The 25,208-nt window shown below is 40.2% G+C and overlaps 1 protein-coding gene and 1 long non-coding RNA gene across 2 annotated transcripts in view; one reads left to right on the forward strand and one right to left on the reverse strand.

Annotated features, from left to right (window-relative positions):
* Positions 1-19,365, reverse strand: part of TUBGCP3 (tubulin gamma complex component 3) — a 48,830-nt gene extending 29,465 nt beyond the window's left edge. Inside the window, exons 1-5 of the mRNA XM_086880193.1 lie at positions 19,017-19,365; positions 8,347-8,454; positions 6,469-6,536; positions 3,872-3,949; positions 3,051-3,268 (exon numbers count right to left, since the gene is read on the reverse strand). Coding sequence (XP_086736319.1) covers positions 3,051-3,268; positions 3,872-3,949; positions 6,469-6,536; positions 8,347-8,454; positions 19,017-19,092 — 548 coding nt within the window. The 5' untranslated portion in view covers positions 19,093-19,365. The remainder of the gene's footprint in view (positions 1-3,050; positions 3,269-3,871; positions 3,950-6,468; positions 6,537-8,346; positions 8,455-19,016) is intronic.
* LOC111922722 (uncharacterized) overlaps positions 19,327-25,208 on the forward strand; it is a 34,428-nt gene continuing 28,546 nt past the window's right edge. The window contains exon 1 of the long non-coding RNA XR_002860670.2: positions 19,327-19,652. This is a non-coding gene — a long non-coding RNA (uncharacterized LOC111922722). The remainder of the gene's footprint in view (positions 19,653-25,208) is intronic.

A 25,208-nucleotide genomic window follows, 5' to 3' on the forward strand; every position in this document is an offset into this window, starting at 1 on the left:
TTTGTTATTACCTGAAGTTGTAGTTACATGTCAAAGAGCTAAAGGAAAATCGAGAAAGAGGAGAAAGTTCACTTTCCAGCTACTCTACTCTTTCAGATAGTTTGTATCAACTGCCTGAAGATGTACTTAAGGAGGGAATATCCAGACAAGTCCCAGTTTCCCTTCCTTTCAAACTTGTCAATTCTTTTCACAAAGTCTTAACCATGAAAAACTGCCACGGTGGCCAAGCTCCAGTTGGAGCTCCCCGGTTAGCCAGCATCTTGGTGAGTTCTTCTGCCAGGTCCTTCATCACTCTAGGACAAATCCCCTCCAGTCCCATACACTTGTGAGCATCTAAGTGGAACAGGAGGGCAGTAATTTCTCCCTCCTAAATTAGAGTGGATCCATTCTGCTCCCTGTCCATGTCTACCAACTCAGGAGGCCACCTGTCCTGAGAACAACTGGTCTCAGTGACAAAGACTGAGCTTTGCTGTGTTTAGCATTAGTAAATCATCAGAGTACAACACTGAATTTTGGCTGTTCAGAAGAATGTTAAAAGAAAAACAGATGTAAAGAGAAGTTCAGCAGGAATGAAACTCACAGAAAGTTTTAATTTGGGTTATTCAGTTCACAGACTGCAGGACTAAAGAGCACAGTGAAATTGTAATAAAACAGAACAGTATGAACAGGTCAGAACAAGAATATGCCAGAAAGAGGCATATTCTGCTGATATTTTTAAGTAAGCAGATATAAGATATAACCTCACTGACATATGTTTCTATATTGTACCAGGATTATACAATGATTGAGGCTAGAAGTGAATTCAGGAGATCACCTCCTACAACCCTTCTGATCAAAGCAGATCAACAAGAGGTTAGCTGGTGCATTGTTCAAGTCATGCTTTTAGTATTTTCAAGCATGGAGACTACACAACCTCTCTGGGAAACACATTTCAGTGTTTTGCAATATGCCTCCACCCTCAAACATACAGGTTTTTTTCCCTTTTGATTAACTAAGATTCACAACTCACTAATTTTGCCAGTTACCTCTTGCTCTTCCCCTGACCCAAAACAGCCTAGCTCAGTTTTCTCTATGCCCCTTGTCATACCATTACATAGGTAACATCCCAAGACTTTTCTTCTCCAGGCTGAATAACTTCAGGTCTCACTCAGTGTCCCCTCATACGTCAGATGCTTCAACCCCTTAAATGGTTTTGGTTTTTGTTCTCCAGACCCCTTCTTCCAGCCTGCCTATGTCTCTTCTTTGTACTACAACTGGACCCAGTGTTTCAGATGTGCCCTCATCAGTACAGAGCAGTGACAAGTTTTATTTGCCTTACCCACCTGGTGAAGTCCTTCATAACACAACCCAGTGGTTCCTTAACCTTCTTCACCACACATTGCATACTCATGCTCAACTTGGTGCCTACCAGGAATCCCAGGACATTTTCTGTAAAGCTGATCTGCAATCAGTCAGCACCCAGTATGTCCTGGTGCATGGAGTTATTCCTTGCCAGGTGTGGGACTTCGAACTTCATCAGGCTCCTGTGAGCCTGTGTCTGGAGCCCACTGAGCTCCCTCTAACAAGCAGGTTAATGACCTCATTTAACAATCACTCCTCCCAGCTTCGTACCACCTGCAAAGTTACCAAAGATTCACTCTGTGCCATCAGGTGGGATGAAGAATGTAGCTTCTGTTGACACCATTAGGGACTGGGTTCCAACTGGACTTTGTGTCACTGATCAAAATCTTTTTGAGTCTAGCAGTTTCAGTACACCTCACTGTCACCTTACCTAGTCCATATTTTATTCAGTCTGTCAGTAAGGCTGTCACAGGCAGGCAGCATTAAAAGTCTTAGTAAGGTTGAAATAAGCAATAATTACTGCTCTCCCCTTGTCTCATCATAGGAGGCTGTAAGATAGGTCAAGCATGCCTTTCTGAACTCTGTGCTGACCACTCCTAGTCCCCTGCTTCTTGTCCATCATGTGTCTGGACATGCTTTACAGAAAACAAAGACTTTCCTAAGGGTCTCAGTGTCCTGTGCTGACTTTACCAGCACAGAGGCAAAACAAGCACCAAGTACCTCAAGTTTTTCCACGTTTGTCACCTAAGTACACACCCCTTGAACAGGGACCCCTGTTTTCTCTAGCCTTCCTTTACTGCTTATGTAGTTGCAGAAATATCTGCTGTTTCCCTTCACGCACCTTGACAGATTAAGCTCTAGGTCAGTTTAGGATTTCATAGCAGTCACTCTGCCACTGGATGCTCCTTTGCACCTGGCCCTGCTTCTATCTTTTGTACACTTTTTTGTATCTGAGTTTTGTCAGAAACAACTTGGTTCTTCATGCAGGCCTCCTGCCACTTAATTTCTCCTTTCCTGTTTCTTTCCTAAGCTTGCAGGAGGTGATCCATGAATATCAACCAGCTCTCTAGTCTGGCAGTTGAGCCAGATGATCACTGTATTTCCCTTCAAACAGAATTATCTATTCTGTTCTCTCCTTAATCCTTCTTTTCTCCAGGGCAGCCTCTCAGGGGATCTTTCCAAGAAGATCCCAGAAGAGCCCCAATTCTCCTACCCTGAAGTCAGGGACTAAATACTGCTTTTTACCATGATTTCACTTCCAGAATCCTGAACTACATCATCTTATCACTACTGCAGTATTTGTACTGTAAAGCCTATTAGTAACAATAAAATCCAGTTCTGTCAGCACTAATTCCATAATATTTTTTAGTAGAGTGTATTTGACATATGTCTTCAACTCAAAAAATAAAAGCTTTGGTCCTTTCTGAAAATACATCTTGTGATTTGGTGTTTATTTCACAACTCTTGGGGGTGGGAAGGAAAATCAGGATACAAAAAGATAGTGATTAAAAATGGACACATTTGACAGCCATTTATGGCTTCATATGGTCATATGCCAGCACCTGATATTCTGAACTGTTCAGCTCAGGAACTCAGCTTCTCTGCATCTAAAGTGGGATTTCCAGTGGAATACAAAAGCAAAGGGTGGAGGAAAGAAAAGAAAAAATGAAAAAAGTCTTCTCCAAACCTATCTGTAAGGTGAAATTTACCCTGGAATGAGTGATTGTGGAGTTGGAGTTGGCCCATTTAGGGCATACAGGCTGATGCTGCTGATCCCACTGCTCCCCATGCTGCAGGAACTCTGGGCAGATTGAGCACTGCGATCCTGGTAATTCAATGGAAGGGTCTGAGGCCTGGCATAGTAATAAGGGGTTGAGTGAGCATCCCGTGGCAATGCTTGAGCAAAAAGCGTGGCATAACTTGACACCTGAAAAGGAAGGAATAATTAAAAAAAAAAGTGGAAATTGCTGTAAGTCACATCTTCAGTGAACATGTGACTATATACCATAAACACAATAAATATATGAAGACCACGTTTATTCAAAGAAAAAATTGCTGATGTAATTATCATGACAAAAAAAGTGTCTTACAGTGAGCAACAGTACTTTTAGCAATACAACTTCTTTTTGCCTGCAAAGAGTCATTAGCAATAGCTGCAAAAAGCACTTTGGTGCCAGCAGAGCTGCAACTGCATTTTGCTTTCCCTACTTCATTTAAAACTCATTATCACATGAGCAAGCATCACACCACCAAGCAGAAAGCAAACACAAAAATCACCCACCTAATATATTCACAACTTCAGTTACACATGTTGGACAGCTCATATTTTTACATTTATGTAGCGTAAGAAAACTACACCAAATATTACAGGTACTTAAGTCAACTGTTTTCTTCCTTTCAGCTTCACACATTGATATCATGAAAACAACCTGAGGTATTGGTTAAGTCTGGATAATGATTCTTAAAGACCTCTAAAATAAGTGACACACCTTCACTATTTCTCAGAAGCAAGAAAAATCTCCTCACCTACCTTGTTGGACTGTTTACGTGGATCTTCACTAAGGCTAAGCAGGAGGTAGAGTATTGACCATTTATTTTTCAAAATGCCCTTCAAAAAATGATGAAGACAAATATAAGTAAGTTTAACTCTTGATGATAACAAAATTCTTTTTAATTATCCAACTTCCTAATATATACATATATAAATAAATTTTCCAGATAAATAAGACTAGCTCAGAATCACATTCCTGAATAAACTGAGAAAGTTCAGTGCAGCCTCTGTATTGCTAATTTTATATTTTTTTTCCACTGTGTTCAAATCACGAATTCTCATCTGCTCTGAGATCAGCAAATAGACTGAATTTAAAATTCATAGCTACTAAGACTGAGGTTTATACAGAGCTGAATTGTTACCAGCCTTCCCATACTCTCACCACTTAAAACATCTCAGATGCAGCCATTAATTTAACTGAAACATGAAAAAAGAAAACTCTTGGTGAAGTTTTAAGCAAGGACCTGTCTTTTCTCCCTTTTCCCCTCTACTCTCCTTTACAGGAAGGCCTCAAAAGTGAGGGTTTTGATTTCTATTACTTTAAATGCCATTGAACAGAACTACCAAAAATTTCATAGTTTAAGGTAGAGACACTGCTAAAATAAAACTTGAGATACACACAACATAGTCTTTATCAAACAGACACAGACTTTTAGAGTAAGACTATCAGCAATTTTACATCTCAGCAGAAAGCTGACCAAGTTCAGCTATAGTCCAAGCTACAAACGGAATACTTTAAAATGAAGGCACATACTAAAATTATTTATTTTAAATATGCACTTTCCTAGATATGTTACTCCATACTTCTGTGACACTAACACCTGCACCTGAATTTACCAGGGACATAAAACCTTATGATGGTCATTAAGCTGAGTCAAAGAAACTTATACAAATTCCCTCACAATACTGATCAGGCTATGATCTGCAATACTAAGCAATGTTGAATATAAAGTAAACTTGAGTCATATCAAGATTCAACACAGACTCCATCCCTTATGAAGCAATATAATTTACCAAAGCTCTACATTTTTATATAAGACTAAAAGGAAACATTCTATATTATTATGTAGAGCACAATTCCATTATCTTCTGCTTTGATCCCAAAAACAAGCAAAAAGTAGAGGCATTGCATCTACTGCAGGTAACTAATACAGCAACTGATTAAGAAGTGGTGAAGAAGGAGCAGCAGCTGCTTCTTCTTCCAGCCAGGATAGAATACATCCAAGTGCTCTGAGAAGCATGGTTTGCTCAACTGGCAGGCTGCCATATAAATAAGCACTGACCTCCTTTCCTGTTTGGAGTAATAGATGAAACAAAGTTAGAACAGATTCACACACTTTTTTCCCCCTCCCAACTGCTTTCAAGAATCGTTGGAAGAGCCTCATTGATACAGAAAATGTATATGCCTTTGAGCCCTTCCCTATGCTCATAGGAAAAAGCAATGATTGTACACCATTAATAATAAACCTAACATCAGGTTGAATAATAATTGGTTGTGTGAATTTTAAAGAAGCCATGATACTATTTCATATACACAAGATGCTAGCAGAGGAAAGAAAGAGGTTAGAAGAACCTTAAATGTTTAAGGAGGCAGTAATATACCAGGATATGGCCTGCATTACAGAAGAATAAGCAAACATATAACACAGGCAAGGCATTTTGTTCCAAAGATTAGTCATCATGCTCTGCAGCACTTTGCCTGCCAAATGGTGATGCAGTACATAAGCTACAGAAACATGTTATACAAAGTCTGTACTAAGAGCTGTCTGCAAATCAGTGCTCTGCCATACAAAGCAGTGCAATTAATACACAAACCCACAGGGTATCGTAACCAGGACAACTTACTCAGTAACTTGAGCTCCAAACACTAACAAAGTAATGGGTAAGTCAAGTATGGAGGAGGGGAGGAGAAGAACCACGTTCTGACTAGCCATACTCTCCACAGAATACCTTTTTTTGTAATCTTAATCTTAGCATTATCATGTTCAACTCATGTTCTCTACACACTAACATATTTTGTCAGAATACTGGCAAGCAGTATTCTTTGATTAACACTGGCGTTAAAGCCATCCAAGCCAGCAAAGCTTTAACCTTCAACACTGAAGACCCGGAGCAGTTAAAAATTCAGATGCATGAGACTACTAGATTAGTAAAATTAATACACTGCAAAGCATTTCTGTAAAATAAATGATGAGAAAATTCATCAGTTTTACATATAAAATGAACCCTTTATTTCTATAGAGTTCCTTTCTTCTTATGAAGTACCCCTTCATACAACCCGAATCAAATAACAGAAATATAGCTAGGGTTGAAAGGCATCGCTAAATGTTGTCTGGTCCAATCCCCTTGTTTAAAGCAGGGTGATCTACAGCAGGTTGCCCATGACAACGTCCAGTCAGGCTTTGACTTGTCTCCAAGGATGAAGACTCCACAACTTTCCTAAGCAAGCTGTTTGAGTATTTAACTATCCTCCCAGAAAAAATATTGTTCATGACCTGAGCAGCCTCCAAAACAATTCTAACATCACAAGGATGCTTATGAGTGCTTTCAGTCTCTTCATACGTTTATGAAACTACCTGTGAACCGAGTTTTCTGTAGAGTTCTGAAAACAAAGCAGCATCTGCTTCCCTTCTTTGTCGCACAACTGTTTAAAAAAAAAAAAGTAGATTAAAAATTTGAAAGTGTAACAGTCATGTCTTAACATATACTTGTGGTAAATTATAAAATGCAACCAAGAAAGCTTCAGGATACTAGACTGTTTCATTGTATTTACTTAAGCACTTTGACAGTTTTCATTTTATCTGCATTCCAGCCCTGAGAATTCTTGCAATGCAGGTAATTCAATATAAGTATCTGCTTTTCTTAGCTCAAACAAAATACACATTTTTTACCTAAGTGTCCTGGTAAAGTCTAGTCTGCCATTCAGTAGGGACTGAAGACACAACTGAAAGTAGACATGCATTAAAGAATGTTATAAAAACTACATGCAATTGCTCTAAAACTAGAGTATAATTGTTTTTATTTTAGGCAATAATATCAAGACAAAAAGTAGTAATGCCATTTTCTGCAAGTCAGGCGGAATTCCAGGGTCACACAACTTTCATATATTACAAAAAATAATAGACTCAAATCAGTGCCAGTTACAGAAGTACCTTCTCAGAGGAAACACATCTTCCAACTAAGATTTCTTAAAAAGTTATGTTGCATCAGAAAAAGCCATGTTAAAAGAAAACCAAGAAAATGAAGACATCTGAAGAAACTTCAGTGATAAGAAAAATAGCTATTAAATGTTAGAAATGTTAATTAGCATCAAATGTCATTGGTAAGTACAGTTTGCCAAGTAAGCCATTCCTTGGGTGGTATCTCCAAAATAAACATAAAGTTAGAAGGATATATATCCAGTCACTTGTTACATGACCACTAACAGAAGCTTACAAGCTAAAGCTGGGGAGGAGGATGAGGGAGACAGTCCTTTTCAGAAAACTGGCAACAGGCCCAAAGAATATATGCTGTCCTATCTACAAGTAGCCAAAGCATGGCAGGATGTGTGTACTGTAGATTCCAGTGTTTTGGAGTTGTAGCTAGAGGAATTCTAATGGGCTTATTTGTCTATCAGCAAGTCACGGAAGCTCTGCGTTAGCAAATAAATACACATGGACTTTAAACCAGTTACAACCACTGACTTCAGTTATCCTAATTCAATCTCTGAATATTCAAAGTTCAAATATGAAGGTTTAATTTCATCAGCACAATTCAAATAATTGTTTCTGGACAGAATCTGCTGAAAGCAGTATTAGGCTTTTCAAGAAGAATTCATCATGTCCCCCTTGGACACGCATAGTGCAACACTTGACTCAGAGCAGCAAAGAGCACAAATGGAATGAAAATGCAACATCCCTTAAAAAGTCATGGTCTGTGACTTTTTTTTTTTTTAAGAAGGTGTTTATAGAAAACTTGTAGAGAAACTGAAGGCAAGTCATAAGTCACAAACCATTCCATCAATTCCCAGGATGCTCATGCAGCAAGTTTCACAAAGGTGCTCATAAAGTTAATTGTGCCAATGGGTACTATTGCTGAAGTGTACATTTCAAAAATACCCGTCTTTTACTCTTCTAAGAAGAAATAAGAACTCATAAATTCCAAGTTATTAAGTTGTTAAGGTGAAAGGAGTGCAGTATTAATTGCTCTTTGTCTTCATAGTGGTTAAGATACAAAGCAGCAAGGAAAGTTTAAGCTGAGTACTCAGAAAAATCTGAGCTATGAGAACAAATAGCCATTCAGGAATAGTCATCAGGAAATTAATGGCATTTACATCATGAGATTTTCAGGAAGTAAGCATTAGTAATAGATTAGATAACTATCTGTGAGGCAGAGTTGTCCCCTTTTCAGAGAAATAACTTGATTAACTTCATGAACAATTTTGTATTTCTAAGAAAGGAACAAGATGCACTTACGTTCTTTCTTGATTTTCTCTGCTACAAGAAATTCATCGCGCTCAACAGTGGGAGCAAAATTGCTTCCAATAACTCTCACTGCATACTGAAACTGTTGGGCTGCATCAGCTGAAAGAAAAAGAAAACTCTGTGAGATAAGGAGAATGCTAAAGTTTCACTAAAACTGATTTTAAAAAAAGTGAGACATGAGATTGCATTGCTATGTCTGAAAGCAGCAAAAACATACCTGGCTTACATCTGATAAGGTTGTGCTGCAATCCTTAGGCACACTTCTAACCAGAGGGCAGCAAAGTCCCATTTATCCAGCTTGGAGTAGCATTAATGTGATATTTCAAACACACTCACCTGTACACACCCCACAAATAACTGCACCAAAATTAGTGAATAAGCCCTTCCTGTCCCGTGCTGTCATTTAGGTCTACTCAGTTATTAGAGAGCACACTTAATCGCCCATCCCCATGGACAGAAATGCTGTGGGTGCACAGTCACACAATTCAGCTCACGCACCAATACACTTATATTCACCACCTAACCCTGCATCTTCTCTCAGATATTCATGACACTGGTTTTACCAGTCTGCATCTAGGTTTTTGGTTTTGTTTAAAACAGTTTAAATGGTTTCACCTTTTGATTCAAAGCCAGCACAGAGATATCAGCATCCCATCCCAATGCATAATGTGGACACTAACACAGAGGTCACAAATCAGTGACCTCCTTCTACTGCTTCTTCCTCATGCAATAATTCTGCTTTTAATCTTGTTGTTGAACAGCACTGTTTTAGTACAAGTATCTTGCTTTTTGGGAAAACTAACAGTCTGGTAACACCAAGATAGAGGCTGTACCTCTACAGCATAGTCATATTCCTATTTATTGACCTGAAAATCAAACAGTAAGCCTACAGACATGTCAAGTGCCCTTATAAAGGGTCAGATACATTTTTATTTCTTATCTAGAAACAACTGTAGTATCACAAGGAAAAAGGTACATAAGAAAATATCCAAGAGTGCTTGCCACATATTTGAATCTTTTTACTTCAGGAAAGAAACCCATCTAAGCAATTCTGCATATTGTCTGTTCTGTATATAACAATTATGTGTGCAAATGCATCACATGCTCATTTTCTTATTCAGCCAGCTGAGCAGCCAGCTCTCAGGGAAAACCGCCAAGTAATGCAGCAAAGGCTCAGCCAAGGATGCTGGTCAGGATAAATATGTACAAAAGGAACAGAAAAATTAAATAAGGTAAAGGACCACTAAAAGAAGAAATATTTAAAGTGTCTACCATCTCTTAAATTAACTAATATTTGCAATTGGAAAAAAAATACCTTGAAGATACTAAGTCAAATATTGATTAAATGTTTTAAAATCTTCAAAAATTTATAGAAAGAAGTTTGGAATATGTTCTTCTTGAATGTCCATTTTATACTGTCTTCTACTATAAATGTCATTCACTGGTCAAACTCAACCAGAATACAACTGTAGAATAGCAAGCTTTCACCAATTCACACAAAGAAATACTTCACACAATCAATAAAACAGTCTGTTCAGACAAAATCATTAACATTTAGCAATATTTGACAATACTGGCCTACAGAAGATGAAAGAGTATTGTTCTATTGTCAGAGAAGAAAATGCCACTGTTACTGTAAGGTCACAAATCCCTATGACAAATGTCTCCTCTACTGTTAAACTAAGCAACCATTCAATTGCAATAAGGTTTTGAAAATACAAATATAAAAATTTAATAGTCCAGCTACCAATAAACCGTATGAAGAGTTAAGTATGAGGAAGCATTTCTGTGTAATTCTGTTTAATTCATATCATAACGGTACTCAAGATTTCAAGAAGTATTCTGCATGGTTAGTTAAAGTCAAATACTGGCACTAAGTTATCCCAAACAGCATATGTTCCATTAATTCCTCAAGTGTGTACTTGGCAGCAGATAGGAAAGGGGCAAGCTTTTCTTGTAACGGGGAAATTTTAAGGAAAATTCATTACCTCCTGCAACAGCCTTCTATTTCAATACCAACCATAGCAAGACTAGTTAAAGCACTGAAACTTAGTATAGCCTTTTCCATACTGCCCTAACAAGGCATCTGAGAAAGATCTCTAGTTGAAATACTACAATTTCATTCAACAAAACCTGCTTTTTAAACCTGTTGCACTACTGAAAACATGGGAAAAGTCATCTGCTCTTTATACATTGCTCATTTGCAACAGCAATTCAACAGCTCTGTAGCAACACTGGTTTTCTATTTTATTTAATTCAGATTTTCATGTTTTATTCATATCAAGTCCAGTTTCTCTTTTACAAACAAAATTCCCTGATGTGGGTGTTTCCTCAGCAGATTATTTCTCATGAATTCATAAAATAATTTCATGATTTAATCATTTAATGATTAAACATAACTTAATGCAGATATGTGTTAGTACAATAAAAATTCACACAGGTTATAACTAATAGGCACATCTAATTGCTTCCCTCCTCAAAGAATCATCATTATGACAGCAGACATACTTAAAATATACAGCCATCTATCCATTTGAACATCCTTCATCAGAAAATGATTACAGCATGATTCTGTTACGTAACAGCAAGCTCAATATATCTGATGCAGCTGTCTGAAGGCTACAGGGGCAAAACAACCTTGATCATTACTTGATTTCCAGAGGTCTGATCAGAGCAGAGAATAGAAACAGCCACTTCTCCGCAGACTATATCCCTTAAGTAATACACACACAATTAATGACACTTATAAGCAGCCACACAGCTGAACAGAGAATTTGCACTTGTGAATCACAAGAAACAAAATGAAAATTTAGTAACTGTCTCCTTTGAACAATGCAACCCATCAATCCTTCAAAGATCTGTATTCCACACAGCCATTCAAACTTTCCTAAACACAACAGTATGCAGTATTAGAATTGAACTACTTCAAAAGGCAGATAACAGCACTTTAAAGCTAAATACAAATATAGCACATTAAATATATATATAGAGAGAGAAGCAATGCACAGAAAGACTCTGGTTGTAAAGAAAGCAAGGAGAAACAGGACTAAAGATAAAATTTAAAGGAAAAGATCACAAGACAAAGATAATTAGCCAATATACTTGCAAGAAGGCAGTACTTCAGAGAACGTGCTGAAATTCAGCAAGACTATTGCTATAAAGAAGCTTCTAACACTACCCATATATAATTTTAGGGAAGTGAACTGAAATTCACTTTATACTCTTATATATTTCTTTAAACAAGGTTGGTTATCAGTCAATTAAGCTTCCAAAAGCAGGCAGGGGGAAGCCCTGAAAAACCTAAGTAGTAATTGAAACTGTTTTTCCAAATCACTGTGAGAAACCTTGTTTTCTGAAAAGAAGACATTTGGCTATTTAAATAGGTCTATAAACAATTTCTGAACTACATGACCATGCTAAAGAAAGTTTAGCTAAACTAACTTTCTTTCTTTCTTTCTCTCTTTCCCAGAAAGAAAGTTTCTTTCTTTCTTGGAAGACTTCAAAGATTAGCAAACTCTCCAGTCAGCTGTCCATCATCCCAGACAACCATTTTCCTTAAACACAAATGCAAAATCATTGTAAAACAATTACACTCTAAACTGCATTCAGTGCTGCAGGAGTGGTGCTGACCAGGGAAAAATTATTGCTGCAAACTACTTCAGATACAGATGCTGCCAAGACCCAAACAACAAACTTCTTTCCTGTAACAAAGTGTGTAATATGCCTAATCTGCTGTTGTCACAAAATTAAGCTGGGAAGAGAAGCTGTAAAGCTTTTTACCTTCTCACATATACCATGAGTATATATGATATTTGCCAAGACAGTAATGCTGCTGTATCTCCTCTGTTTTACTCATGTTCTACATTACTATGAAGTACTACCTGGGGAAAAATGAAATTGTATTAACATGTCATATAATGATAAACTAGAAGACTAGTCTCAAATGCCATCAGCATTACTATTTTGCTCTTGAGGAGAATCTACATGCATTGTGAGCAAAACTGCTTGTTCCTATAGAAAACACTGGGTTTGCAATGTGCAATTGTAGGCCCAGCCTAGTTCTGACATGCAAGGTGCCACACTGGGTTGAGGTAATCCCAGACACAACTGCAGACTGGCAGAACCCACTGAGAGAAGCCCTGTAGAGAAGGACTTGGGAGTTCCCATGGATGAAAAGCTGGACATGAGGCAGCAATGCATACTCGCAGCCCAGAAGGCCTGAACACATCTTGGGTTGCATCAAAAGAAGGGAGGCCAGGAGGTCATTTGCCACAAAAGAATGGAGTAAAGGAGGTGATTTTCTTCTTTACTGTGGCCTTGTGAGATCCCACCTGCAGTTCCACATCGAGTTCCAGGGTCTCCAGCACAAAAAGACTTGGACCTGTTAAGAGCAGGTCCACAGAAGACCACAAAGATAGTCAAAGGGCTGGAGCACCTCTCCTGTGAAGCCAGGCTGAGAAAACTGAGAAAACTGGGGTTGTTCAGCCTGGAGAAGAGAAGGCTCTGTGCAGAGACCTCATTGTGGCCTTTCAGTACTTAAAGTGGGTTATAAAAAAGACAGAGAGCAAGTTCTTACCTAGGCAGATAGTAATAGGACAAGGAGAAACAATTTTAAAATAAATAATAAAAACAGAGACATTTAGACACCATGCCAGGAAGAAATTCTTTACACTGAGGATGGTGAGACACTACAGCATATTGCCAAGAGAAGTTGTGGATGTCCTGTCCTGGAAGTGTTCAAGGCCATGTTGGATGGGTTTTGAGCAAACTGGTATAGTTGAAGGTGTCCCATCCCATGAAAGCAGGACTGGAACTATATGACCTTTAGGGTACCTTCCAAGTGAAGTCTTTCTAAGATTCCATGAAGTATTCCAGAAAAAAAATTAATTTTACATCAGTCTTCTGATTGAGTCAACGATCTTACTCAAACTTCTCTTCTGTTGATGAAAGCTTTTAGTTGAAGCATTTAAAATTTATTGCTACTTAACTGTGTTTCTATTCTCCAGACTCCTTTCCCACCAAGGAAAAGAAATCAAAATAAGCCCAAGCCACATACACTCCCATATCTTTCCTTACTTAGAAGTTGTCCATAAACTTTGATGCATAGCACAGGAAGCTATTCTTTAATTCTTAACTATTCTTTAATTCTGTTAATATGGCTGGCTCTTGTTGCATTGTTTGCAAACAGATTTATTTGAGGACTGTCCCACTGAACTATCAACAACTCTGTTATAATATTTTCAGAACTTTCCCTCACTATGAATTTTTGCCTCTTTTGTCAACCCCCATCTGCTATGTTACTAGCGTAGGTAAAACTTATCACCTTTTGAATGAACTCTATGCTTTTCCCCGAAACATAAAATTTTAACATCTATTCCAATAATTCAGAGTTTAAAAACCCAAAATCAAACAGCAATAACAAAACTGCCACTGACACTCTATAGAGATTAAATTGAGGCCACAGTATGGACTTCAGGTAGCAAACTGCTCCCCAAAGACTAAAATACTACTTTACTTTCTAGAGCATGCACACCTCCAATAGTACTCTGGCACACAAAAATCTTTTTAGGTTTCAAACTCAAATAGATTTAGCATGAATATTTATAGCAATACCATTTGTTTCCATTGAAGGCATTAAGAGTTCTTAGAGTTTTAAGACTAGCAGGAGGTTTGTGAAAGACAGCTAAGAGCAAGTAGTTCTTTGTCATTAGGACTAAAATTACTGTCCGAAGAGAGGCATTGCAACCCTGTATAACTGCTGGAGCCTACAAGAACAGTGAGGGGGAAAGAAAATTATATAAACTACTGCACAGGTAAGCAAGTTCCCTGCAAGACCAGGTGTAAGTATAAAACTGAGTGGATAGCCTGGAAAAACACAGAAGATAATATAAAGCCTGTACAGTAGTTCTTAGACACAATGAGAACATGTGGAAGAGAGAGGTCAGCAACAGCTCCAACTGCAGGGTCAGATACCACAAACTAATCACTGGCTGACTGCAAACACACAGCGCCATGCAAAGCTTTAAATCTCTCCTTGAGGACTGGCTAGAGCACAGCAACAAAAAACTTTCAGACACTAGTTTTTGGGGAAAAAAAAAGTTTAGGTAGATAATTTAAAAAAAAACAACAAACTAACAACTAAACAGTTCTTCCACATAACTCAGTAGACCTTGTAATGAATTTCTCAGAGGCAGAGCTGTTTGTGAAAAAGTATATCCCAATAACTAGGCCTATGCAGCTGACTGGTTCTGGAAACAAAGCAAGCCATCTACTTAGGGGATGATCCCAAAAGGGGGAAGAGAGAGAAGATGGGTCCATCACTGAGAGCCTGAAGCCACAGCCCATCAAACCACAAATTCACTTCAACATAAATCTTTAACAAGCAGAGAAGGTGGAAACCTTCTAAGGCCATCATGGGCAGAAGCAAAAACTCCTTGATGAGTGTTTATGGAAGACTTCAGGCAGAGGACTGCACAAAGTAGGCTCAGAAGGAAAGTAATCCCACCTTAGCCTTAAGTGAACAATAATCACACAGACATTATATAAACATTAGGTCCTCCTGAAGCTGTAGCTCCCTCACAAACATAACACACAAGTGCTGAGAAAGGAACAAAGGGAGAACAAAATTTCTTAAGCAGAAACTCAGGGAATGTAAAGGCAGGAACAACAACTAAGTCATTGAACATCAATTCCTTTATTATTCACCATTTAAATTTCATCCAATTTCATCAGCACCTTGTACTTCACATTCACAGCAGGTTAACTTACATAAATGGTTTAAGATAGATGTTTTCGGCTTCTTGTTTTCAATTGTTAGTAGAGATTTCTCTACTAAATTTAAAGATCTGTTAATTGTCTAAGGGTTTTTCCCCTTAACTCCGTAGGAGCACTTGAACATCATAAATTACTTTCCAAAGACTAAACTGATAACACTTGTAAAGTTTGCTTCAAAAAAGAGGCTGATTATATACAAAGCAGCCTAACTTCACTGTACACAAGGAGCAGAGAAGCTGCACACAGACCACTAACCACACACTAATACCTTACTTCAAACTTGTCCTGTGCTGAAAGGAACAAGAATTACAAGCCTGTAAAATAGCAAGATGCTAAATAGCTTGTCCAGTGGGTTCCTTACCACCTTCAGATACACGCATCTTCCTTGACATAGAGGATGTCAGCGCTAACAAAATTCCTTTATTGTCTTTTATGTATTCCTTGGACATAGGTATCAGCATCTAGGGGGAAAAAAACACCACACACACCCTTCCATGACTTTCACAGAATTTTTGATTTTTCAGTCTATGCACTTGAAGTCTATAGCTGAGCTAACACATGTACTACAGTTGACTGCTTCAAGGGAAATCCTGTCTCAGAAGGGTGAGGTTTCAGTGCTAGCATCCCTCCTAACAGAGGACTAAAAAGCAGGGTAAGAACAGGCTTCCCATCTGTCACATGCATAAAAACATGGGTGATAAATGTGGCAGACAACCCACTTTTTTTTTTTTTTTTTAAGCTGCAACTTCAAAGAAGTCCTCAGATAATCTTCAAGTGCGCAGACAAGCAGACTACAGGTTGCACACAGAAACTCACTGTGATTTTGGCCAAAACTTCCATTTTCACTAGCAAGAATTTTAGTTACATTATCGGAATCCAAACACACAGGAGCAGCTTCAACATTTATTTAAGAAAATAACAAAACCTAGTTCTCGTGCATATCTTGCACATACTGCTTGTAAATAAAATTATTATTCAAGTAAGGAGATACAGAGAGGTATCGGAACAACCACTTAAAAAAAAATCTAGATCCCAAATTGCTAGAAGTGAGCCATCTCCCTCAATACTCATACTTCAGTTGATAAACAGAGCTTTCCATTTCTGTTCTCATGCTCTGCTTAACTTTTTTAAGTATCACAAACCTAGATAACACTAATAAACAAGCTTAGATTGAATTTAGATTAGACTCCAAGTCTAAGAAAAAAGAGTAATGAAGGAAACAGGACTATTATAGAAATAATGTACTTGAAAAGGCATGCACTATTCCAATAAAGCTAGACAATCTATTTTCCAATTTCTTTCTTGTTTTGTTTTCTGGAAATAGAACTAGCAACTAGGACAACAATTTAAGATCTTTGGTAGCAAATGTTTGAAATACTCTTGAACAAGAACATATACCAATTGTATCAGAAAAAAGTTTCCAAAGAATGTTAAAGGGCAGAAAGAGCTTTAAAAACAGAGCTATAAGAGCACCTTAGAACAGTAGTCTGATGTGAAGCACCCTTTAAAATACAGTTAAAACACCTGCTAAAAGAAACCTGTGGTTATATAAGAATACAAGAGGCATTAAACAGTTTAGAAGCTACTGATTATTTACTGGAGATAGGGAAAGAGTAGAAATTTGCCACATCCTGATAAAATCTTTCAACAGGAATTCCTGACACAGAAATACTATAGATCCTGGAGAAAAAAAAAATAAATATTGTATTGCAGAAGACTTAAAAATGCAATAGAGAAGAAAAGTATTTTGAAAAACAAAAACCAGCTGTTGATCATAGAATTACTTAGGTTGAAAAAGACTTTTAAGAACTTAGAGTTTTATGGAGTGTTTTCTGTGAAGGAGTCCCTACTCAACAATTCAGTGAAGACAAAGATTCCAATTTACTACCAATTTTACCAAGGTTCTCAGATGAATCACAGAATCACAAAACGGTTTGGGCTGGAAGGGATCTTCAAAGACCATCTAGTTCACTTCCTCTGACATGGGCAGGGACATCTTTCACTCAATCAAGTTGCTCAAAGCCCCCTTCAATCTGGTCTTCAACACTTGCAGAGACAGGATTCACAACTCCTCTGGGCAACCTGCTCCAGTGTCTCACAACCCTGACTAAAAACTTTCTTCTCTGTGTCCAATCTAAACATACCCTATAATTGTTTAAAGCCATTAGCCTTTATTCTGTAACTGTTTGGTAAAATATGTCTTTCTTTTAAGCCCTTTCTAAGCACCTAAAGGCCACAATGAGACCTCTGGGCAAAGCCTTTTCCAGGCTCAACAGCCCCAACTCTCTCAGACCTGCTTTGTATAAGAGGTGCTCCATTCCTCTCACCATTTCCATGGCTCTCCTTTGGACCTGATCTAATACATCCACGTCCTTTTACAACTGGGGTCCCCAGAACTGAACACAGTACTGCAGATGGGGGTTTCACAACAGCAGAGCAGTGAGGGGAGAATTACTGCTCTCTACCTGCTGTCCATGCTTCTTTTAAAGGAGGTCAGAATATGCTGGCTTTCTGGGATTCACATTACTATCTCATGTCCAATTTTTCATCCACTCCCCAAGTCTTCTTCTCCTTCTCTGCAGGACTGCCCTCAATCCACTCATCCCCCACTCTCTACAGATATTAGGGATTGCTCCAAACCAGGTGCAAACCTTGAGGTTCACAGAGGCCTGCTCCTCAAGCCTGTCAAGGTCCCTCTGCATGGCATGCCCTCCCCTCAGCACATTACTTGCACCGCTCAGCTTGGTGTCATATGCAAACCTTTCAAAGGCACACTCAAACCCAGTCTGTTATTAATAAAGATATAGATCATTGTCAATGATCGATACAGACCTCTGAGGGGCACCACTTGCTATTGATCTTCGTATTGACATTGAGACAGTGACTACAACTCTGTGGACGTGACCAGTTTCAATTCCTCCTTCACCAAACAGTTCATCCATTAAACCCAAATCTCTCCAACTGAGAGAAAAAGATGGAGTGTGAGACCACAACAGGCTGTCTGCAGTAGGTGGAAACAGTCTGAGAGACAGACAACATATATATCTCTACCTTGTTACTTACTTTCTAGATTTCTAACATAACAATAATCCATATGTAAGCCACGTTCTAGTAATTTTTTACAACAGGTCAACCCTCAAAAGTTTTAGTTACTGTCCAGGAAATATATAAAGGGACTTGTCAGAAAAAAGGGGCACGGAGAGAGAAAACAATAAGGGATTTGACAGCCATTACTAATAAGGGAGAAAGCCATCTCTCATACAAGAAAACAGATGCACTAAAAGCTTCTGCATGAATTTCTCTAGTAAGCCATGCTGATAAACAAAGCAACTTAAAAAGGAGACTCAGCAGATGCACGCCTTCCTTTCCACCTCTCCGACTGCTTACTAAAAAGAGTCTTCGCCTTGACTGCAAGGGAGAAACTTAAATAGACAAGACATTCAAGAGATTCATTCGCCTGCTGGAGACTCACAGCAGCATCAAGACACCGAGGACCTGTAGCGGACCTGGCGCACGTCAATGGCTCTACTCGAGCAGGGATCGGCAAGGGTTCCTCAACGCGTACACGGAGCTCCCTTTCGCCCCAACACCCCGGCACCGGCGCCCCGCTCCCCGAAGAGGAGAGCGCCTTCAGGAGCCGGCCAAACGCTCCGGGTGAGCCGGAGGGCACGGAGCCGCCTGCAGCCGCCTCCCGCCGCAGGGCTCCGGCCCGCGGGGCCGCCGCCGTGCCCGGCCGGCACCTCAACATTGCCGGGGCTGTCACGGCCCGGGCCGGGAGGCCGCCGACGCTCCCTGCCGAGGGGGCCGGCATCTCTCCAGCCCTGCCGGGGCAGCCCCCACGGGCTCGGAGCGCTGCCGCCGGGAGAATGGCGAGGGGACGCCGTTACCTTCGCTCTTGCCCAGGATGCGGCAGCAGAGGCTCTGCAGCAGAACGTTGGGGGATTTTTGGTCCGGAGTCGCCATCGCCGCGCGGGAAGCAGGAGGTGGCGCGGGGGCCGGGAGCGGGCGGCAGAGCCGGAGCACGGCGGGGTGGCGGAGGGAAGGAGGGAGACGAGGACGCGCCGCCCGGTCGGCAGCGCAGGAACCCGGCGGCACCTCCCGCTCCCGCCGCCGCCTACGGCGCCATTTTCACGGGACCCGCCGAAAGCCGCAGCCGCAGCCGCGCACCCAGAATGCCCCGCGCGGCGGTTCCGGGGCAGGCGCCGCCCCGCGCGCGGGCAGGCCCGCGGCGGGAACAGCGCGCGCTCCCCGCCCGTCAGCGGGGGCTGCTGCGGCCTGCGCACCTTCCCGCGCTTGGAAACGCCGCTCGTCTGCCCTCAAAGTCTCTAACACACCAAATCATCAAAGCACAGGTTCACTGCAACGTAGGTCTTCTAGCAGCTGCAGGAGGTGGAGGCCTCCTCAGGCCATCACGGGCAGGAGCGAAAAAGTCCTTGATAAAGGGTTAACAGAGAACTTCAGAAGTGGGATTGCAGAATGTAGACACGGATGCAAAGTGTTGCCAAAACATGTTCTTTCACCTGGTGAGCAAGAGGCCAGTACACACACCGAGGCGAGGAATTTGGTTTATTTACAATTCTGCGCTGTAAGAAAGGGATGGATGGATCTGCTGGGTGGCAGATCCGCAAAGCCAGTATCCGAACGATCAAAACTTTTTACTATTCAGACATTTTAGTAAACAAAAGAATTAGTGTTTATTGACTACAAGTTACGTAGCCAATAAACTCTTCTTTTAATTCTTACTTCCATTAAGTACTCTTCTTAATTAGTATTCTATCTTCATTTAATGATTTCTTTGCATCTCACCCTTGTTAGTCTGCATTCTCAGTCTTTCTCTTCTTTCGAGTTGGTGGATTTGAGTTGGTGGCCTGGCCATGAGTCCGGGGTCACAACTCATCCTGCTGGAATTACCTTTTACCCAGTCGGAGCTGATTTCAGCGCAGTTGCTGAGTTGACTTTATTATTTACTTCTTGATCTTGGAAATTCTGCTAGATCTCCTTGTGGCCCTAAATTCTGTATTATTTGTGTCCACCATCAGTGGTATATTCTTCTCAAGTTTTCGTTGACCTCCCCCAGGTCTTAGGTCATTGAAACATATTGAGCCCTAAACCTTAGCAAAGCCATTCTTCCAACAACTAATTCGTCTCTCTAACACCTGGACACCACTTACAGCTTCTTAGCTACTCTCTGTTTTACAGATTAAATCTCCTTTATTTCTTGTTGTTTAGGCTTGAAAGTATACAAAGATTGAACATCAGAGAACACACTTTCTTCAGAAATATTTACATATTTCACATTTTGCAACAATCCAGCATTAGCTGTAAGTGCTATGTACAGACATCCTCACAAACATAGCAACACACAAGTGCTGAGAAGGAACACAGCCAGGGATAACAAAAATTCTGAAGTACAAACTGATGGAATGTACAGGCAGGAACAACCAATAGATTGTTGAAACTCAGCTCTTTGCTACTTACCCATTAAATTTTGTCCAATTATATCACTACCTTATATTTTACATTCACAGCAGGCTAACTACACAAATGGTTTAAGATGAAGATTTTCACCACTTTGTTATGAATTTTTACTAGAAATTTCTCTATTAAATGTGAAGATCTCACAGGTATCTGAGAGTTTTGCCCCTAAACTCATACAAGTAATTGAACACCGTGAATTACTTTTGGGGAGATCAGGTTCACTTATTCCCCCCAGAGAAGAACAATCCGTGGGGTGGCTGCGCTTCTGTGATTTGCTGCCAAGGCTTGTTAGTGGCTTTTCCACACAAAGTAATTACGAATCAGGGTGGGTCTGAAGGAATGTGTGAGGATCCTGGACCCACGTCTCCGTGTCCTGCTGTGCAGTGAGCTGGGTGTCCCCAGTCCCTGCGGAGGGCCTGGGCTCCGGCTGCTGGACACCGTGGGGACCAGGGACAGCACGCTCATGGCTGGTCTGTGCTGCTCCCTGTCACCTGCTCCTCAGGCTTCTCACCCCTAGCACAGATGCTGATGTTACCAGATGTCCGAGTTCCATCTCTTCAGTAAATTCATGCTGTGTCCAGCCCAAAATACATCCTAAGGGAATAGTTACCACCTTTGTGCTGCTAGAGTCCTGCGTAACCTCTAAAAGGGATGGTCTGAAATGCTGCAGCAGCAGCCAGGTGGGCTCGGTGCACTGCTGGCTGTGAACAAATTCGTTCCTGCTGTGCAACACATGGCTTTCTGACAGCCCCTGTTGGCTTCATTGTCTCCACAGCCACGTTTTTGTGTGTATGCTTTCTACAGGCACGTACACATGGCCTTTCATTATGGGAACATTACAGATGTAAACACTGGCTCATTGCTAGCGTTACTGCTAGAAACAAATCACAGTGGCAAGCCAAGAACTGAAACACGTTGAGGATATATGGGATTTTGTTGCTTGGAATATTCTAGTAGAAACCTTCATAGTCTCATCACTCACACTATAATTCTTCAGTTCTTTAGATTTTTTGAGAAGTAAAATAGACCCAAAACTAATATAAAGTTTCCAGAACTTTATCCTGTGTAAATATGGGTTGTAAGCTTAATTTCCAATAATTCTGAAGTAAAGACTTCAAAGATGGCGTGAGCTTTTTTTTGGTTTTGTACTGAATAGCAGAAGAATCTCTGTTCCATTTTTCCTCCCAAGGCAAGCACAGTTGTGCTACAAAGAGCTGGTGACTCACCACTGCTGCTAGTCACTCCATATTTAGATTCCACCATGGAAGGTGTTAATCTAGCAAGCAGCAAATACATGAGGCAAAAAAATAACTTTGGCAGTTATATCTGGAATTGGTGTTCCTTTAAAATTCCTTTACATTCCAGGGAATCCAGTCACTCACAAATACCCTGCTTTTAAGTGGATATTACTAATTCTTTCTGGTCACACTAGTTCATTTTAACTAAGGCAATTGTGTCACTGGTCTGAAATCAGAACATGTTATGGAGCAGCAGGATGAGAACATGCCATTGAAATGGGCTCACTCAGGCCTCCTGCAAGCAGCAGTACAAATACAAACCTAAGCTTATCAACTTCAGCACAGCCACATCCTATGTTATGCTTCTGAAGTAGTGTGATAGCCAACCATTCATTTATATTACTGAGAATGTATTCTCTTATTTCTATCTTGTTTTTCCCAAGGAAATGAGACTTACTGCAGTTATTCTGTATGTCAGTGCCTCTTCATAACTGCTGGATCTCATCCCCTATTTTAAACAAATTCAGCAAAGGGATAGAGTTCTTAAGGATATTAGTAAAATTTAATGGAATTCAGTAGCTGAGAGTACTAAGGCCTAAGTCAGTCCCCCCTTGAAAAGACAGGTAAGGAGAACTTACTTCTCCCTATTGTGTTTGCCCTTAGCAAAGCAGCTGATTGGTGTGCACACCCTGGACAGATAGACACAGATCTTAGCTCCGAGCCACCTACAGTACCAGCTCTTCTTGCCCAGCCTGATGGGTGGATGGTTGCAGAACTGAAGATGTAAGGGACAGAGAACTCTGGAAATAATGTGGAAAGTAGTCAGAAAGAGACCAGAGGGGTGGAAAATAGAGGGAAACTAAGGTTCATTAGTGTCACTCCTCACAGACCTCCTTGCTTTTTTCTTAATGGAAAGAATGAATTCTGAATTCCTATTTAGAAATGCTAATTCTGATAAAGCAGGCTGTGAACACACTCAGCTTATTGTGGTTTTACCAACTCCAGTACAGCTATTATTGCTTAATTCAGCTTAAAAAATCTCATTACTAATGGGAAAGAAAAAAAAAATATAAACTATTTTCTTACTATATAGCTATAAGCTTAGTTCACCTTGCTGCTTGGTCTCTCAGCATTGGACAAGAAAAAAAAAAAGTTATTGCTGCTCAGATTTTTCACAGTACAGAAAGTTCATCAGTTAACAAAGTTAAATTTGTGCTTTTTAAATTATGACAATTTCTTACAAGAAAATCAGCTCATCCTTAGAAGGTTAAAGGGACTTGTATTTCAGATCTGCTTCTTAAAGATCATATTTCTGATATTAAATAGCTTTATAACAAAAGAACATGCAATAAGATCCAGCAGGAGGTGGAAGCTGAAGCTTGCCAAAGTAAGGCTAGAAACAAATGACAGTTTTAATTCAATAAGGATATTCACTCACTAGAAAGAGATGTTTAACAGCATGGCACTTTATTCATATCTGAAACACTGTAAATCACCCTTCTGGTACAGGTGATCAGATATGAACTGACATGTGAGCTACTGAGTTGCATTTATATTCTGCACAAGATCAGTCTGCAGAGTATCATTGTCCTTTTTAATCTTAAATCATCTAAATCTAATCAACAGTACTAAGCAAAAAAATCTTATCCTTACAAAAAAACTAAGGGTTAACTGTGCTGGTTTTGTGAACTCTTCTTTGGTTATGCCTATAGGCCACAATACCTTAGGCTCTTGCTCTTTGTGGGGCACACCAAAAGCAGTAGGGAATCATGCTAACATCTCCAGCATTTCACTGTGCCAGACAGACTTTTTCATGTGTCCTGCAGCCAATGTTAAGAATTACAGTAGCTGGAAATAGGGATGTTTACTGTCTGTGCCTTACTGTCAGGCAGTAATATGGATGGATGCTGTCTGTTCATGTGGCAGTCCTGGAAGTACAGCAGCTGGGCCTTTTCTGGCTCCAGCACCATGTGGCTTTTGTCCCTAAGCATATATTTTCCACATAGGCAACCTCATAATGGCCTAGAGCCCTGCTATGCTGAGTCTGCAGCATTAAAAGGGTATTAAACGGATCTAATTTTTGAAAGGCCATATGTTTTAGGATGATGTTCTGTGACTCAGTTTCAGATAGATGTCCCTGTGCACAAGTGGGGCTCAGATGAAGAGAGACTTTAATCCAGTTTAACACTCTTTCTCATGTTAGTTCTGCATTGCATCCTATTTGTTGTGACTTTCATAATATTACTACCACATCTCCATTTTCAAACTTCACTTCAGCTGTTCCTCTGTTGACTGAGGAGCCTGATGTACATTCTATAATGCCATATACTTACAAAAAGTCTGCTGAACTGGTGTTAGCGTATCAAAAAAGAAACTTGTGTTTCCCAATACTTAAAAAGATGCCAGAAAGTATGATTTTAGCTATATAAGAGCAAAACAGAGGACTTTCTTTTTTTTTTTAATTTGGGATTTTTATTCAATACTTACAATAAAATAACAGTTTTAAGTCACAGAGTCAATGTGTCAGGGTGGAAGTGACCATAGTGGGTTATCTGGTCCAATCTCCCTGTTCAAGCAGGGTCATCCCAGAGCACCTGGCATGGGATTGTGTGCCGATAGCTCTTCAATATCTCCAGTGAGGGAGACTCCACACCCTCTCTGAGCAACCTGTTCCAGTGCATGATTATCCACACAGTAAGGAAATTCTTCCTCATGATCAGGAACTTCCTGTGCCTCATTTTCTGCCTGTAGCCTCTTGTGCCATTGCTTGGCACCGCTGAGCAGGACCTGGCTCCATCCTCTTAGCACCCTGCCTTCAGATACTGACAGAGATTGACACAGTCCCCTCTCAGTTCTCTTCTTGAGGCTGAACAGGCCCAGCTCCCACAGCCTTTCCTTGTAAGAGAGATACTCTGGTCCTTTAACCATCTCTGTAGCCCTCCACTGGACCTGTGCCCAGAGCTCCATGTCTCTCTTGTCCTGAGGAGCCCAGAACTGGACACAGCACTCTAGATGTGCTGGGTAGAGGGGCAGGATCTAAATGAATAACATTAATTATATAAATGAATAATATTAGCTATCCTATAAACTGGAAGTAGTACTGCTGTTTTGCATCTTGACACCGTTGTCTTTCTTCTGCTAGTGCCTTGGCTGAGAAGTTTCATTTTTTTCCAGTTCTCTTTAATCATAAACAGTATTCCTTTCCAACAGGAAGATACACAGACAGATGCACATTGAAGGCCACTCCATATTAAATGCTATTGACCCTACAGGGGTGGACATCATTATACAACTTTCCAAAGAACAGTGTAGCTGCAGCCAGTAGATTCCAACAAGCTCAGTAAAGCTATCTGACATTTTCTT

This window comes from Cyanistes caeruleus, chromosome 3, assembly GCF_971803275.1.
Source record: "Cyanistes caeruleus chromosome 3, bCyaCae1.hap1.1, whole genome shotgun sequence".
Classification (NCBI taxonomy): domain Eukaryota; kingdom Metazoa; phylum Chordata; class Aves; order Passeriformes; family Paridae; genus Cyanistes; species Cyanistes caeruleus.